At 38.1% G+C, this 17532-nt stretch overlaps 1 protein-coding gene across 1 annotated transcript in view; it reads right to left on the reverse strand.

The window, feature by feature from the left end:
* The window catches only part of LOC139199294 (A disintegrin and metalloproteinase with thrombospondin motifs 7), a 72171-nt gene that overhangs the window by 35212 nt on the left and 19427 nt on the right, over nucleotides 1-17532 (reverse strand). Inside the window, exons 7-9 of the mRNA XM_070828345.1 lie at nucleotides 15576-15725; nucleotides 12221-12364; nucleotides 4766-4910 (exon numbers count right to left, since the gene is read on the reverse strand). Coding sequence (XP_070684446.1) covers nucleotides 4766-4910; nucleotides 12221-12364; nucleotides 15576-15725 — 439 coding nt within the window. The remainder of the gene's footprint in view (nucleotides 1-4765; nucleotides 4911-12220; nucleotides 12365-15575; nucleotides 15726-17532) is intronic.

A 17532-nucleotide genomic window follows, 5' to 3' on the forward strand; every position in this document is an offset into this window, starting at 1 on the left:
GACAGTTTAGAAGGTGGTAAGAAATGATGAAAAATAGTGCACAGAAAGCTGGCAAGAATGAATGAAAATGATTCTGGACTCCAGAGGGTTAAAGCAACAGCACAACAATTTTGTGAAGTTTGCTTTCTCACTAAAAGTTAAAAGAAATATTAATACCACGCTCATATTTGTACGCTAAATATGAAGCTATAGCCTGAAGTTAATTGGGAAACGGCACCTCTACAGCTCATTAATTAGCACAAAATATCTCATTGAGAATGTGAAATCTTTGTGTGTGTGAAGACTGATAACCACAAAAGGTCAAACGTACTGCTTATTAAGGAGCTCCCTGGCTGATTGGTGTAATTGTCTGAGCCCATTCTTGTTGCTGTTGCTCGACATTCATGATAAAAGCGTGAAGGACATTGTGCATTTGAGGCCAAAATCATCATAATGCCGATTAGGATGTTTTGGGTTTTTTTTTAGATGTAAACAATTTGAGCATTTGAACTTTGATAAGGCAATACTTAACAGTGATTCATGAGCAACATTTAGCTTCTTTTCAAAGTATTAACCTACAACCTGAGTGAGTGGGCAGAATGCTACTATTATTATTATCATGGACATGCTCTCCTCATTACTCGTCTCCCTCTGCAGAACTGACTGCACCTCAGGAGACCTGTCAGTAAAACTTTACGTTTATAGATGATACATCCGTGATCTGCCTCATACTTGATGACTCTGCACATAGACAGGAGGTTGTACAGCTGGTGTGGTCATAACAACCTGGAGCTGAACAAGTTCAACAACATCACCATGTGTCTGCCCTCCATTCAGAACTTATACATCTCAGTCAGCAAATGGGCACGGTACATCACTATATACCCATCACACCCTAGACACAACCTATTCCAACATCTACCCTCTGGTAGGCGCTACAGCACACCAAAACAAACACACACAACAGCAGTTTATTTCTGCAGTTTTTTGCACTAACATCAGCAGCAATCCTGTATCACATACACCCACTGCACCAACAAATCTGAATCTGAATTATATTTTGGATGGATCAAATTTAGAGACATTTGCTTCAAATAGAAAACAAAACCTTTCAATGGGAATCCTCCTTAAACATGTCCTGTTTATTTGTTAAATTTGTTTGTTTTATATTAAAACAACTTACAGTAGATCATTAAATCACGATACAAAATTCGAACTATTCCAAGTACCCCAACTACAATTCTTGTCATTGATGTGTAAATCTCTGACTCTTTCTTCTTTTTCTGTTTACACTGAGTTTAGTGTTTATGTATTGTCCTGTGGTGTTACCCAGGAGATAGAATATTATCACAGACGATAGTAGACATAGAGTTTAAGGCAGATATCCTTATGAGTATCATGTGCAGATTTTGTTTACCAATCACACTATGGGGGAAGGAAATGTATTCATCATTTCAGATTCAAAACATACATTTCGGCGAGAAACACAGAAGGCTGACATGAAAACGCCACAAGGTACCTTTAAACTACAAGCACTCAGTAACCATGCTTTAAAAAAGAAACAGGCACCACTCAGTGTTTTAGCTCCATGTGACCGGGAATGTCTGACTGGATTGAATTTGCTTGAATTTGTGGACTTTCAAAACAGCAGGCTAATGGTGTTGTAAATCTGTAAGCATCCCACAGTTGTTTTTCTCTCCTGGGGGGGTGCTTGTAAAACCCACACATGTTGTAACAAATTGTATTCATAGGGACACAATGTTGCTACTTTGAGGAATTACATTGCTGTTGGAAAAATACACGTGTGTGGTCTCTGTCTGTCTCTGGCCCTTTTAACACTCCTCTGGTCTGGCATACTGTTTTGTACATCTGCTCACAGCCATAATACACAGTGCTCAAACAAATCTTCAAGACATGCCTCTATGAAAGAAGAGAGGTTTTAATCAGATTTGCAATGTATTTGCACAGGAAAGGCTTACCTAAAGGAGCCAATTAAAGAAAATGTGTGAGCATCATTTCTATAATTTCAACACGCTGAATCTATGAGATTCTTCAGCAGTGAGCTTGAATACTTAGACTGGTTAAAGCCTTGTTAATCCACTGATTGTTAATCTTCCAAAATCCTCAAACCAGTTGCTGTAATTGCCTAATGTCATGTGTGACCCATGTTACCACTACCAGCGACACTGTAAGATGGGTGTTTTGCTTACGCTAAGAGTCTAAATCCTACTCAAGTGATAATTCTAGGATTGATGAATGCAGAGAGGGGGGTTTCCTGTGCTAAAAATGGACGGCAGTTTGTCCGGCCATGCTGAGGTGATTACAGATACACTATGTTAAGAAAAAGAAACATGGGGCCCTTAAAGCTCCAATACACTCCATCATTTCCACTTGTCAGATGGTCAAATACCCCTCTCCCTAGGGTTACTCATTGTATTTTGAGGGGGAGGGGCTGTGTTTGACTGTAACTTCTTAAAACCGACAATCCTACATTCACATCCACTTCACAATTGGCCAGCTGTGCAGTATTGAGAAAGGAGCCATGATTTGGACTTCTTTCTCCAGCTTTCTAGCTTTCTATCCTCCTTCTCTACTGAACAATTTTCTTGTGAACAACTGAATGAAATACTATAAATGACTCCAGGAGAGGTTGTATCAGCCAGAGGTTTAAAATGTGTCACGTCTCCATTTAATCTGTGATGGCTGGCCTTTCAGCGAGCCTTTGACTGTGGCCGTTCAGAACAACAAGGTCAGACAACACGTCATCCATACAATTTTTTTGAAAGCATAACCTGGGCCTTTAGAGTTTTTCAGGAAATTAACAAAAGTAGGGGTTTTGATTAATAATAGCTGTAATGCTTAAACATTCATTTTCACATTCTAAAATAATATAACTTTTAGTTTTCATGTGGTGACGTTATCAAATCCTAGATATGATAGAGTTTGAAAGGTAGGAGAACATACTCCAGCCATCCAAAAAATAGTTGGGACAAAATAAAGTAAAGCAAAATTTCTATACTGGTCATAAACTGTTTCATCTCTTTATGTTACTGTACACAATATCTTATAAACTGCTATATGCCTTTTCATTTTAATTTGTTGAGCAAAGCCAAAGAAAAAGGCTGATGTCTTGTCATACTGTATTTTAACATTTACCATTGTCCTGTCATTCTGACTTTTAGCCACAGTGGAAGTTACAGTGTCGCTCCTTAAAATATCCAAGTTTGAAATTCTCTTGAATTACAAATGCCTACTAAGCCTTAAACTCATAGATGCAAACTGGACTGGAATGATATTCTTTTACTAGTACTTGGCCAAAGACACAGTGTCACAATTCAATCAGTGCTACTTTTCCTCCATGTCCAGTCTGTCTGGGTTGATAAAAATAAGTTACACGTGGGAAGTCTCAATGATGAAGTTGTGATGAGAGATCATTACTGTCCTGTTGAAAGGTCACGCTCACTAAGTTTCACCTGAGTATGGTGTCACCTGAATTAACGTTCTCATGAATAGCTGAAGGCAGAATAGTTTAGTGTTGTAATGTCAACTACACAACTGGTAAAAACCACTGTAAGATGAGGGTTTATTAAATCTATACATTGGTAAGAAGAACAAGCGGTTACTGTCTTGTAAAGAAAAGTCTGTTGGACCCAGTCCGGATTTAAAAGCTTTTGTAAAATCACTGGGATCATTATTGTGGAGGCTCAAACCTTGGAGACATAATTCACTGTCAAGCTGGTCAGCAGGTTTGACGATGAGAAATAGCCACACGACTCATGACCACGCAGTACACAGCTTTCCAAAAAATTTAAAACTAATTCACAACATTCCCTCAGTCCCAGAACATATTAAACAATCCATATAGTGCATGTTGTAGACACAGTATATTGACTGGGTAAAGACTTAATACGATATTGAATTTACCTAAGCCACAGTGGGAACTGGGCTGGAAAAAACTTGTGTCCTTGATTCCTTGAACTCCAATAACTGCCTCAATAACTTGGATTGCTGCTTTAGGCAACCATTTCTTCAAATCCTTCTTTTGTATTGTACAGTTTTACTGTAATCATTTCATTTTTTTTTTTTTTAAATGTTCAAGCAGAATATGGCTGAATTGCAACAAAAATGTTAATTTGTGTTAAGGATGTAATTTGCTTGTCCTCCTCGCTTTGATTGTTTCGGGCAGATTTTCTCAATACAGCCAGCATAGTCCAGAAGACAGAAGCTTTGAGCTGGAGATGTTGATACACTCGTCTGAGTCACCTCTAGTTATCACTATGTGCTCAGAGCAATATACCTAAAGAGCAGCAGCAAGAGGTGCAGCGAGGTGAGCAGCCCTTCTTTATTGGTTAAGATTACTTGGGTTGTGAGCAGCAAATGATTTCAAGCAGGTTCAGCGCACTGACAATATAGAGATGTAAAGGTCGCATTTCTATTTTGAACAATCTTACACAATAATTAGATCGTCAGTTTTGAACCAGCACACTATGCTGAAGAAATAACAGGATCAGAGAAAATGTTGTCAGAGATATGGTTGTGGGAACACAGAAAACTAGAGGGTTTAGTCAGGTTGAGTCAAAAGTAAAAAGAAGTTGTTTGAAGCATATGTGGCAGAAAAAGACAACAAAACAAAGATGAGAAAATTTGGAAAAGACCAAAAGTGAATAGTAGAGAAGAGAATAAAAGAGAACATAAGGAATATAGGAGACCTATATTCTTTCCAAACAGCTGTACAAGGGTTTATATGGATTTATAGAGATGTATTTGTTCTTATAGAGAATCTTACATCCATGTCATCGCAGAGCACAGACCCAGATCCATATTGCAGCCGACACTGATGGGCAGCGCTGTACAGAACCCCAGGGAGCACAGAGTTCAGGGACAGCTTCTCTTTCACCGGGGCATCATCGAGGCACCAGCCCCAGCCACGACTTTGAGGGGTTGGAATGAATGGAAGAAAAAACAGAGTCTGGTGAGCACAGTTATAAAGGTCTCTTTGTTAGGCACACAGTAACATTCTGCAGCACTTTTATCAAAGTAAAAATATTTATCTAGTCTCTTTCTGCAGTTGCCTGACTACATTATGTCGTCCCCAGGAAATATCCTGTATCCCAAATGTAATGCATTTGAAGTTTCTGGCAATGACAACATGGCTTGCTGGTAACCTCTTAGTGCCTACCACTTTATCCTTGTGTCAAATGTCCTTTATGCTCTAGAAAAAACATGTTCACATATAAAAAGAAAACAAAAGAACACAAGAAATAAAAACACAGAAAGCAATGAGCTTAAAAAGGTACCTTGTTGAGTTTTGGCACACTAGCAGTGCTATGAAGCAGTGGTTTTAAGTGGGTCGCCATTTTGCTTGTACAAGGTTCACACACACAGAAGTGAATTAATGATGCCCTACCCATTCCACTCTTCTATAGGTGGTGGTAATCTGCCAAGAAATGCAGCAATGTGGCAGAAATGGCAGAGAAAAAGAAGACTGCTGGCAAGTAAGCAGGTTTCAAAGTTTTCAAACCTCATTTTTGGAATGTTTTATGAGGAAGGAAATGCTTTCAAAATTGAAGTAACTTATACACTGCAAGGCCAGCTGACAAAGAACCAATACAGATATTCACACAAATACCACCAGCTGTCTAAATGGCAGGTCTACAGGTCTACAACTACAGGTCATAAATTTGAAGTCAAATCTGGCATAAATTAACCGGCTTCATGGAGATACTCTAATTAAAGGTCAAAATTTCAAATGTCGGAAATCCATAATTGATACACAATTATAAAGCACTGACAGCCGCCTGATTTCTGGGTTTTAATACTATTATTTCACACCCTCAGAGGTAGTATGATTCACAATACCTTCTCTCTTCCTGCAACTTGACAATCAACATCTTTAATCATGTGGTTACCAAGGTGACTACTGTTTTATGGAACTGTTTTATTATAATGATCTCTTGCAGAAAAATGAATTACTGGTGTCAAAGTGTTGTACTGATAGGCTTGTCAGCTGTGGAATGGAATATGGAAAATAGGTTTTCACATTTCCTTCAATATAAGCACAAGGCTGTGATTCACAGTGAAGAAAAAAGATCTTCAGAAATAATGCTCTGTGTAGATTAAATCCAGCCTCCTATACACGTATCTCACGTTTACATTTGTTTTGATCGATGCTTTAACTCAGCATGACAGAGATTGATTATGTACGTATGTATGTTAGATTATCTGAGGTAGTGTTATTTGCAACTGTCATTTTTGCAATGACAGTTCTCCACCTCTAAAAAGTGATCATTAGAATCAAAAATGAATAAATTACCATACAAGCTATCATAGTTGATCCCAAGGGGCCATGAAGGTAAAGTTGCACTTCAAATTATTCAACCCCCATTGTAAAGTAGGTGTATTAGCAAAACTCTCAAACTTTTAGCTATGTTCAATGAAAAACTCCAAAATGAACAACTGAAATAGCTCAAAAGAACTAATATTACAAGTGACCACTTTTGATGACTACTGCAGTTTCAAAATTGTTCAACCCCTTCTTGACAAGCGTCTTTAGTAGAGCACCCTTTTGCTGTTCTGACCTGCTGCAAACATGATGAGATTGTGAGCCTCCAGCTCTTTAATATTCTTGGGTATTCTGGGGATTTTCTATGGGGTTCAAGTCAGGCGACGCCGACGGCCACTCAAGTATCTTCCAGGGCTTTTCCTGAAGCCAAGCCTTAGTGGACTTTGAGCTATGCTTGGGATTGTTGTCCTGTTGGAAGGTCCAATGACATCCGAGCTTCAGCTTCCTCACAGACGGCCTGACATTTTCTCCTGGGTTTCCTGACATTTGATTGAATTCATCCAAACGCTGCAGGCTGCCCCAGAGCCTCACCTAGCCACGTTCACTGTAGGCGGGGTGTTCTTTTCAGTGTATGCCTCATTCTTCCTCCCCCAGACATACCGCTGATCCATGGACCTGAAAAGTTCCAGTTTTGTTTCACTTCACAAATCAGAATCCGAAAACGTCTGTGGCTTATTTATATGGTTTCAAGCATATTGTCCTGCACTTTTGGGTCAGTAGCGGTGTACGTCTTGGAGTTCAGGCATGGAGGCATTCAGAGTTTAGTATGCGCCTTACTCTAGAAACTAAAACCTCAGGGTCTTGCTGCAGATCTTTTGCAGTCACCTGAAGGTTTTTGGCCACCTGCCTCCCCAGAACTCCAGTAGTGGCAGCTTCCCCTCTCTGCCACGTCCAGGTAGTGTAGCCTGTGTTCCTTTAGCTTTGAAATCGCAAACTATGCTTCCAACAGTAGCTCTAGGAACATTCAGTGCCTTTGCTTGTGCAAGGCCATGATCTCCTCTCTTAACTTTTTGGACAATTCTCTTGACTTACCAGATTTCTAACATGCAACCAAATGTCACTGTGAACAAACCCCCAGCCAGTCTGGGTATTTGATGTGTTCTATCTCCAGCACACCTGATGCAAGTGAGGCCCCTGATTAGTTACATCAGGTGAGCTTGAGACGACACCAAATCATTGCTCTTATTCTATTCGGGGGTTTGAATAATTTTGAGATCACAGTAGTCATTAAACGTGGCAGTTCATGGCAATCTATCCAATACTTAACGGTACATTCTGCTCAGAACAACCAATTTGAACCTCATGGTGGCGCTAGCTGGGAAGTTAGGAATCAAAAAAACAAAACTTTAGGATTCATGCTCTGGGTACCATGAATGTCAGAATAAAATATTGTATACAAAATATCTGAACAAAGTGTTGGATTGACCACCAGCATGTGTGGCAAAAAAATGTTTCTTACAATATCATCTTGTGCAAAAGGATGACTGAAAATCACAGACACACTGAAATACTGAAAATAGTTTTACTGATGCAAACGGACTGACACAGTCTGTTAGTCAGACTTCATTTTTGAATGGCCTCTGCACTGCAAACCTGTGAGGAAAAATGAGCACATGTGAAAAACTTAACTGATTTTATTATGTTCAATAAATCCATTAAAAAAATCAAATCAATTAAACTAACATGACTTCTTTATGAATTGTATACGGAATGGTGTTCAAGTAGGCCTCATGCCATCGAGTCATAAAACTTTGACATCTATTGACATCAGTTCTACATGATAACATCCAACATCTGTTTTCTGATTAAGTATTTCTATTGTGTATTTTTAAAGCACATATGGCAACAAGCGGACTAGCTGCAATAAAATCAGCGTGCTGTGCCGCTGTTAACAAGATGTAGATAACTTACACAGGATGTTTTCCCTCATTAAAACGTGTTCAGTGACAATTAAGATTATATTGGATAGAAAAAAATGGCTCCAAATTGTGCTGCCTCAATTTTCCTTGATCCATCAAACTAGAAACAAATGTTTTCCATATGTGACACAAAAACCTGTACTGTCTACAGTTTAACCTCACTGAGAGACAGTAGGGGGAAGGGGAAGTTCATTATGGGGTGGGAATGTTGTTCTTTTGTAACCAATTTAAATTCAATAAAAAGAACGGTGAAAGAAAGAACCTGACCAACATTAGCATTAAGCTGGAGTTGTGTTCCTGGACATTTGATGAATGTAAGCCCAGTATTTACTTAGTCCTGGTTACTAACTTGTGACAGTCAGTAGTTAGTAGTTTCACATCACACAAAGTCATTTTATCTACTGTTTGCATAAAAAAAAGAGAGCTGCTTTAAAGAGCAAGTGCTGATGTATAATGCTAATTACATTATAAAATGTTGAAATAAGTCTTGCCAATGTCAACATTTGCTGAAATTTCCAAGCCACTTAAAAGTTTAAACGCCACTAAATTTTTCACATTTTTTCAGTTATACACATCATTTTGTCATTTTCTGTCAACTGTGTACAGAAAATGTGTTACTCCCACCTTTAACCTAAACATTAAGAAAATATTTACATCCATATCAGATTTAAATATATGTAGCCTGCTTGTTTAACACATAACAACAAAATCATTAACTTGAGATGACCTCATACTGACTATTGAACAGCAGCAATTAAAATGTTCTCCATGAGTGCTTGTGGACTGAAAGGCAGCTCAGAGGGCAAATTAGGTTCTACTGCAGCCTTTGTCAACTCCAGCTTTCCTGGAAATGTTTATGCCAACTAATTAACCGTTTCCTGCATCCATTCATCTCAAAATACATTTACAATCAATATATGAGCATACGTTATGTGTGAGATATCTCTAGGCTGTAACAGTTTGTTTCAACTTCGATTCAGAAGTTAAATGAACTCGAATTTTTCCCCCCTTTTTTTGTAGCTCGGCATCTACGGCCTTTCAGGAATTCACATTGTGACATAAAGAGTGGTTGATGAGTAGCCCATCTATTTGATAATATCTAAACCACACCACTCAGCGTGACCTTCAGCATTCCACATAAAATAACACCTACAGATCAAACAACACGAGCAGTAGAGTATCTAAAGCCACATACAATGGAAGCTTTGTCCGGGAGTCAGTGAAAGAGTGAAAACTGAGAAAATGGGTGGGGAGGGGGGACGTTTAGAGGAATGAGATTGGAAGATAAATATCAGCAGTCATGTTTCTTGTGAAGAAAATGATCAGTGCAGATTTAATGGTTTTGAAGTGGCTCGCTGGCTGAGGAGGTTAAAAGACAGGATACTGTGAGAGAGAGAAAAAGACAAAAAACGGGGACACGCCAGCTGGGAGGATGGTGGGTGGGAACAAGGCTTCATGTTTTCTTGATCTCTTTTCCTTTCAGCGGTGATTTGGCCTCAGCCACTTTAAATGGGCTAGCCTCTTTTCCTTCAAATCATTTTAAATGTTTTTTTTATCATAATGTAGAACACACTATTCTGGATCACAAACAAATGAACTCTAGCTGTCCTCTTCGGCATTTCAGTCCATCATGCTCTGTTAACAATTAGCAGACATTAAGTGTCATTTCCATTTGGTCAAAATGATGACTTCAGCAGATATATTAGCAGTAATAAATTCATTACTGTGCAAGACAAGACTAGGAGTCTACAGCTAGGCTAGCATCTCCGGAGGATGTACTCTAGCATACTCACAATGAAAATGCTAACATGCAGCTGTTAAGCAAGCATAACCATAATCATCATCATTTTAGTTTGGCGTAGGGGAGAGCGGGGTGACTTGAGCCTGTGGTGAAGTTGAACCATCCCTTGTTTCTAAGCAACCACAGACAAAATCCATTTTACTCACTCTGTGATGGAATAAGTAGTACGCACATTTTAGTTAAAAAAATGTTTTGCCTAAGGGATTTTTTTATGTTCAAGGAGTCACTCTTCATGTGCTAGTGCTTTAGGAAGTTACAACATGAGGCTATTCTATTAGCATTACATTAGCTCTGAAATCTAAATAACTGGCTCCATGACATCATTACACATCCTATTTAAATCAGCATTATCCAGTTAGCTTAGCTTAGCACGAAGTCTGGAGAACAACTTCAAAACGTCTCTGGGCACCATGGGTATCTGTCAATCCATCCAATAGTTGTTGAGATATTTCAGTCTGACCCAAAGTATTGGACAGAGCTACTGAGTAGCACTGCTACTGCACTGTTAACACAGCAGTTGTAATTCTGGCAGTGGTATTATCACCAGGTATTTTTCACTACTGTATGCAGTAAAACTGTTGCTGTCACATTCCTACTCTGCAGGCCTGTCTGTCAGTCCATCTGTAGCTCTGTCTGTCAGTTTGGTCCAGTGTGGTATATCTCAACCATTACATAATGGGTTGCTATTCAATTTGGAACAGATATTTGTTCCCCCTAAGGATAATTTCTATTGACTTATCTTCCAATGACTTGCTTCTTATCTTGTATCACCAACAGGTAAGATTTTCTGCATTTCAGTTGCATTGTAATGACTTGGCAATTAGACCTGAGAGTCTTATCACCAGATTTCAATAAGCCACAGCTGTACTTTAAGCACAATGCTGAAACAGCATGCTGCAATGCAAAACATGATAACCTCACACAATATATTGTCTTTTGATTAAAGAGACAGAAAGTGTGGAAATTGTGCTTTTAAGTGCTGGGACTGCTCTTTCTGCTCAGACAAACACACAAACCACTGGCCTTTGTGTAGTAAACTCCCACAAGTGTAAATATTTCCCTGCGGCCCTTTTCCCCCCCAACAGTGGAGTCAATGAACTACAATGCTGTCAAGTAGCTGAACACCCACTGAATGGATTCCAGATGCTTGGAGCTGAGAAACTGGGGCAACTATAGTGAACTATTTCAGACATTCAACGCATGTCCTGCTGAAGCCAGAATCACAGTCCATGTCTTTGACAGTAGCAGCTGACTGTATATTTGACACACACACACACACACACACACACACTCTCTCTCTCACACACACACACACACGAACAGCACTATAGACAGATATACGGTATAGCTATACATATATTAGACAAGTTGAACTGACAACTTTAACAATGCAGTCTCATGAACTGTCTACAACAATATAATTAAAATAGGCTAAGTATAAGCCTAAAAAAAAATTATTATTGTTGTATAAAAATCACTACCCACAAGTAAAATAACAGCTTCATGTCATATTTGTCTGCAGCAACAGGGGGAGGCACACATTTGTTTTGGTCTGAGATGCTATTAAAGAACCTTTACAAAAAATAAAATAAAAATATACTTTATAAAATGCATATATAGAACATAATATTATGCACAAAACAGAACAATGCAAATACCCAATAAAATGATTGATTGTAGTGTTAGACAGATTATCAATGTGGGAAAAAGAGACCACTGTCATTGGATCGCTGCTGAGTACTGGCAGATACCTCCATCGGTTATCTGTGTCACCAATTACAATCGTGGAATATCCACTTCGTCAGGCTTTATTCCTGACCTATGTCTATCTGGTATCTGTGCAGGACAAGTTATTGTGGTATCAAAGTCAGCTGGCCAGAGATGATAGGGTGTATGCCACGGTATTAAAACTGCTGTAATTTTTTCAAGATTCCAAGTGACACAGAAATCTGGGGGTCATCCAGAATTAATAGGAGCTCTGGTACAATTAAAACTCTTATTTCATCTCTTTCTTCCAAAGATATACTGTATATACAGTATATATACAGTATATGATTACCATTTGCCTTTGAGACCTTAAAGTGGATGCATTCAAAGAACAGAAGTTGCACTTGAACACACAGACTCATTGATTTGTCAGGCGGCAATGTGGAGTCATACAGCATGTGTGGCACTCACTCTAAGAAGCGGGTGATATACTGGCGACTGCAGCGTGACCACCTGGGCAGAGAAGTGCCGTACAGGAGCTGTGGAGACATGACGAAAGGTCGTTTCCCAATGGGTTCACAGTCATTACCGTTGCCATCATGCTGAATCCCAAAGCTGTGACATAAAAACACATCCCACAAAGAGGGAAATTGAAGTGAGTGGGCACAACAGTGGAACATGCTGTTCAAGGTAAAGCTACAATCTACAACAACAAAGAAATACATGTGTTTGTCTGCAATGTGCATGTACTGTAAATGCATTCGAAGAGGTATTGCACACTTGAATGTGTTTTTTAGCCGTAAACTAATTGGTTTGATTGTACTCCGATGAAACTAAATAAATTTAAATGTATAAAAATCAGCATTTCATGGATTGAAAATGTCTCAACACACCATCTGATGGGACTTCGGACATTCGCACTTCTCTGTTAATTGCAGACTGCTTATGTTCACTGTCTACTTTTTCAAAGGCTGTGATGGCTTTATGAATTCTTCAGGTCTTTTCAAGGTAGGAGAATTAAGCAGCTGATTCACTGCCTTCACAGACATTTATACTGATGTTGCTGTTTGAAAATAAATCAAAGGAAAATATATTGAGGTAAATATCTAACTAATCTGACACTGTAATCTCAAGGGAAGATAAGGTCTGAAGTTTGGTGTAAAAAATAAGGTTATGATTGTGTGAATTTTCTGATAATTTACAATGTTTTTAAGGGTCAACATTTGCTTAAATAGCAGCTGAACATTGTGCTTGTTTTCACTGCGTTTGGCATTTTAATAAGGAGGATCAATGAACATCATCAAGCCTCTTGTTTTTAACTAGCAAGTATTAGATAAAAATCTATCTATCTATAAAACACCATATTGTTCTCTGAAGCTCTGTTAGCAGCTAGTTAGCAAGCCTCCATATCTGTATGCTACTGGATTATAGTTTGCTTTTGGACATTTGCATAATATCGCCTGTTTTATCACATCAATAAAAAATTAGCCCAAATCCCATGGCACTTTCTAAAGCTGAAAACAACCTGTCAGTCCACTGTTTGAGCTTCAGTGAATTCATTTTCCCCCTTATTGGAGGGACAGCTTCGGTATTCACAAGGGGCCACTGTCAGTCCAGGACTTGTCCATGCATTCAACATACTTAAAAACAGCCTGATCATATACTGAAGACTGGCTGCCAAACGTAACGTAATATTGTACAGGTGCTTTTAAAGGGCTGAGCTGGACAACAATGGCAGAACAATTATGAAACAATCAATTGCACATTGACATATTGATTGAAGTCAAGCTGAATTAATTAACTGAACTGTTTGTAGGTACAAATCAATATGTGGAGTACAGGAGATACAATGTGTGCAGATCACGGTGCAACTGTCTCAGCACATTTCTTTAGTCAAAGGCTGTCTGTTTGAACTCTATATGCATCATTTCTAGTTTGTGCTATTCCTGGCCATTACAACCTGACATCCATCACGGACAACACCTCTCACCCCCTGCATGAGACTGTGGAGGCCCTGAGCAGCTCCTTCAGCAGCAGACTGATACACCCACTGAGCGCTACCTCAGGTCGTTCCTCCCCACTGCTGTTTAACAACAGCGTTACATAAAGCATAGCCACTATCTGCACTTTGACATTACTGATTTGTTTTTCTCCTGTGCACTACATACATGCATATATTTCATAAGCTATACTTTCTATATTTGTATTTATTTTTAGGTTCTTTATATGCATTGTTTTTACACTTCTGTTACTGACGCTTTATTTCTGCACATTTTCAACCTCTCTGCTGCTATAACAAGTGAATTTCCCCCAGTGTGGGATAAATAAGGTCTTTCTCTACAATCACATATAGCCACAGGTTTCGATGTTGACAAAATCGTGACAACAAAGTTGTATATAAAGTTGTAGCCATTTCAATTAAAAATTTAATCAAATTAAAATTAAAACAACATCTTATCTCTACGCAGTATATGCAGATGTTGTTAATACTAAAAATCAGTGTAGTCTAAATTCAGGTTGCTACAATGCAAAGCAATGCAGGCATTTTGCAAAAGCTTTGTTGCAGTGTTGTCTCAGTAAAAGGAATCATTTTTGCAATTTTGGATTACATGTCAAAGCATCTTAATGAACAACTTACCACAGCAAATAAAATTCTAACTGCTTGTATTACAAATAATCTGACTGCAATGAATTAATGTGGCAGAATGATTGCTATGTATTTTCGCCCTTATAACCCCACAGTCTCAGATAAGTATGACACTTACTGAGCTTTTCTTTTCATCCTTTAGTCCTCTTGACAGTCAAATAGACAGTGACAGTCACATAGATAGAAGTATTTCTCCTCCATTCTACTATTTTGTCAAGGTCCACCCACACAAACCATCTTAAATAGCTGTATAACGAGGGCTGCAAGTCAATCAGAGCAGCAAGCACAAGAGCTCCCTAACGGTTGCAATAGAAGATGAATTACAAGTTTTTATTGGTTTGCTTTAACCCCTGCAGAACTGGTACCTTGGGAAATCATCTGCTTTAAAATCAAATGGACGCAACAAAAGTCAGCAATTAAATACTCTAATTAGGCTATTTAAAAGGTTTCAAAAGGTTCCTGCACTTTACACGTTTAGAGATTAATGTTGGAATATGGCTGTTTTCAATATACTGTTTTTTCCTTTATGAGAAAGCTTTCATGTTTTTGTTTGCCTGAATGCCATTTATTTCTTTACTTCTGTTGGGGTCAACTGAGGGAAAAAACATCCTCAAGCACAAATTTAAAAAAAAAGAGGTAATTAAGCGGCTGAAGGAATCGTGATGAAGCAGTGATTGCTCATAATTACAAGGATATGCTAACACTTTCGAATGGTGATTGATTGATAAAGCAGTTCAGTACAAACCATGCTGTGCCTGTGATTTTGTTGGATTGTCTTGCTCTTTATTGGGTTTGGCAACCTAGTACTTATTCTCTAAAACGCTTAATTTTAACAGCAGGCTCTACTCTGCAAGACAGGAACAACGGTACTTCTTTATTTATATGTCTTCTAAGTGAATCACTGGTTCTTTTACAGAGTTTCCATTTTTAAATTGACATATCTAAATAAGCATTAAAAAAACTTGACAGAGGTAGTGCTTATTGAACAATTAAAGTTAGGAGAACTAACTTGAGTAAAATGGTGCAATTGGAGACATGTCAAAACACTAAGGTGCTGAGTTTTAATCATGATTTTTTTCTGCTGATTATTTGACAGTGTAAACATGAGTCTAAATATTATTGTGTGTGTGTGTGTGTGTGTGTGTGTGTGTGTGTATGTTGTGGACAATGACCACTTACTTGTGTCCCAGCTCGTGAGCTACAGTAAAGGCCAACGGAAGCCCCGTGTCCTCATTGATGCTGCAGCCGCGATGTGCCTGACACATCCCCGCCACATGGGACAGACCCAGAGTCTCACAAGGCCTGTTGATGGCTGCACAGATGTCCTTCCTGTAAACAAGTGTGTGTGAGCATTGGTCAAATATTAGTTGAAACAGAGAGCAACATAAAAGATGGCACATTAAAGGTCTGGATGTAAAGAGATTGTGATGGGAAGATGGGAGGTGAAAAAATGGGGGAGGAAGGTGGTGGGAAACAAAAGCAAAAACACCACATTTGTGTACATTCATCATGTGTCTCATTGATGTTAATTCTAGCCACCCTTTGTTTGTTATAAATAAATAAAATATAAAAAACCACTGACTGTATTTTCCACATTTTTTGTAAAACATGTTGGAAAAAAAAGTACAGAGTAGACATATTTATAGATTTTAGAATAACAAACTATTACTTTCTATTTGCAATGTTAATCAATTATGGGGTAAAGCTCACTTTAAATGTAACCCATACTGAAATCTAATATACAAGTGTCATTATGTGCAATTAATGTCCATATTCAAAATGTGAACAATTTCATATGTGGACATATACAGTATGTAATGTCAATATGTCTAAGACATTCTATTCAGGGGTTTGAATAACAAAAAAGTGGCATATTTGTGTTGAATTTGGAGAAACCACCTGTAATATTAGTTGTGTTGAGCGGTTGGAGTTATTTGCGTTGTTCATTGAACACAGCTGTAAGTTTGTAAATTTTGCCAGTACACCTAATTTGCTAATTTACGTGTAAACTGTATGTACCAATATATACCAGCTGTTCCTTGCAGGGATGTGACATAGTAAATGTACACCTTGATGTTGAAGATACTATTCATTACAATTCAAACACACGCATATATGCAACACAGCAGTGAGCCACATGTGTCTCCTGTTAGTCTGAAGTGTCCCAAATGTGATTGCTATCTGCGTACTGCTTATAGTCCACTGGCAGTGTACCTGTGATTGGTTCAAGTTTAAGAGAATTGGTGTCTTGGTGTTTGGTTTCTTTGTTTTGGCATCGGCTCCAGGCAACAGTAGCCAATGTTACAGTTGTTTAATATATGAGCAAAATGTCTTTTTCCTGAAGGACACTACAGTGTAATTACTCTTTATTGCTGCCCTTCATATTCCCTATGAATAAACACCCTGACAGGCATGTGCTTTTAAGTACATTTACATTCAGGAGAGAGTGACCGTACAGTCCAGCCATTTGTTAAAAGACGTTTCCTTGCCTGTACAGTGCATTACCTGTAAACAGGAACATATCCTTCTTTTTTTTTTTTTTCAATAAACTGATGCAATCCTGACAATCCTCTTTTATAATAGTAGCAATTATAATAATAAAAATAATATATTATACTTATACATATATTTACTTATACATTTGTGTATAACATATATTCTCTATGTTTACAACTCTAAAATTGAAATTACAGAAAATTACACTGTATGTTCTGTCTAGTCTATCAAAGGAAGAAATTGGTCTGTTTGTGCCCTGAGAGTTGGTACACTGCTTCTTTATATTGAAACGGATTAGTATGCTGCTTTGGAAGAAGAAAGCAAAATTTGTATAGTGTGGGATCTGACAATTTGTGGGGTTTTTTTGTATTTTTTAAACCGCCTTTTGTACTGAACTGTTCTTGATCTTCTTTATGGTTTAAAGGAAACAAGTGAATTCCTTGACCCTGTATGAATGAAATAATAGTGAGAAAAAGATACTTTCAAACCTGTAATTTATTAATTGAATTCATTCACTGAGTTCAGGAATAAAACCTTGTGTCTGTAACAGGTGGATGATTATTATCGTTGATGGCCACTGGGGCTGATTTATTTAAATTTGAGTGTGTTAATAAAACTACCTACAGTTATTATTTTGGTA

Source organism: Pempheris klunzingeri, chromosome 1 (assembly GCF_042242105.1).
Source record: "Pempheris klunzingeri isolate RE-2024b chromosome 1, fPemKlu1.hap1, whole genome shotgun sequence".
Taxonomy (NCBI): Eukaryota; Metazoa; Chordata; class Actinopteri; order Acropomatiformes; family Pempheridae; genus Pempheris; species Pempheris klunzingeri.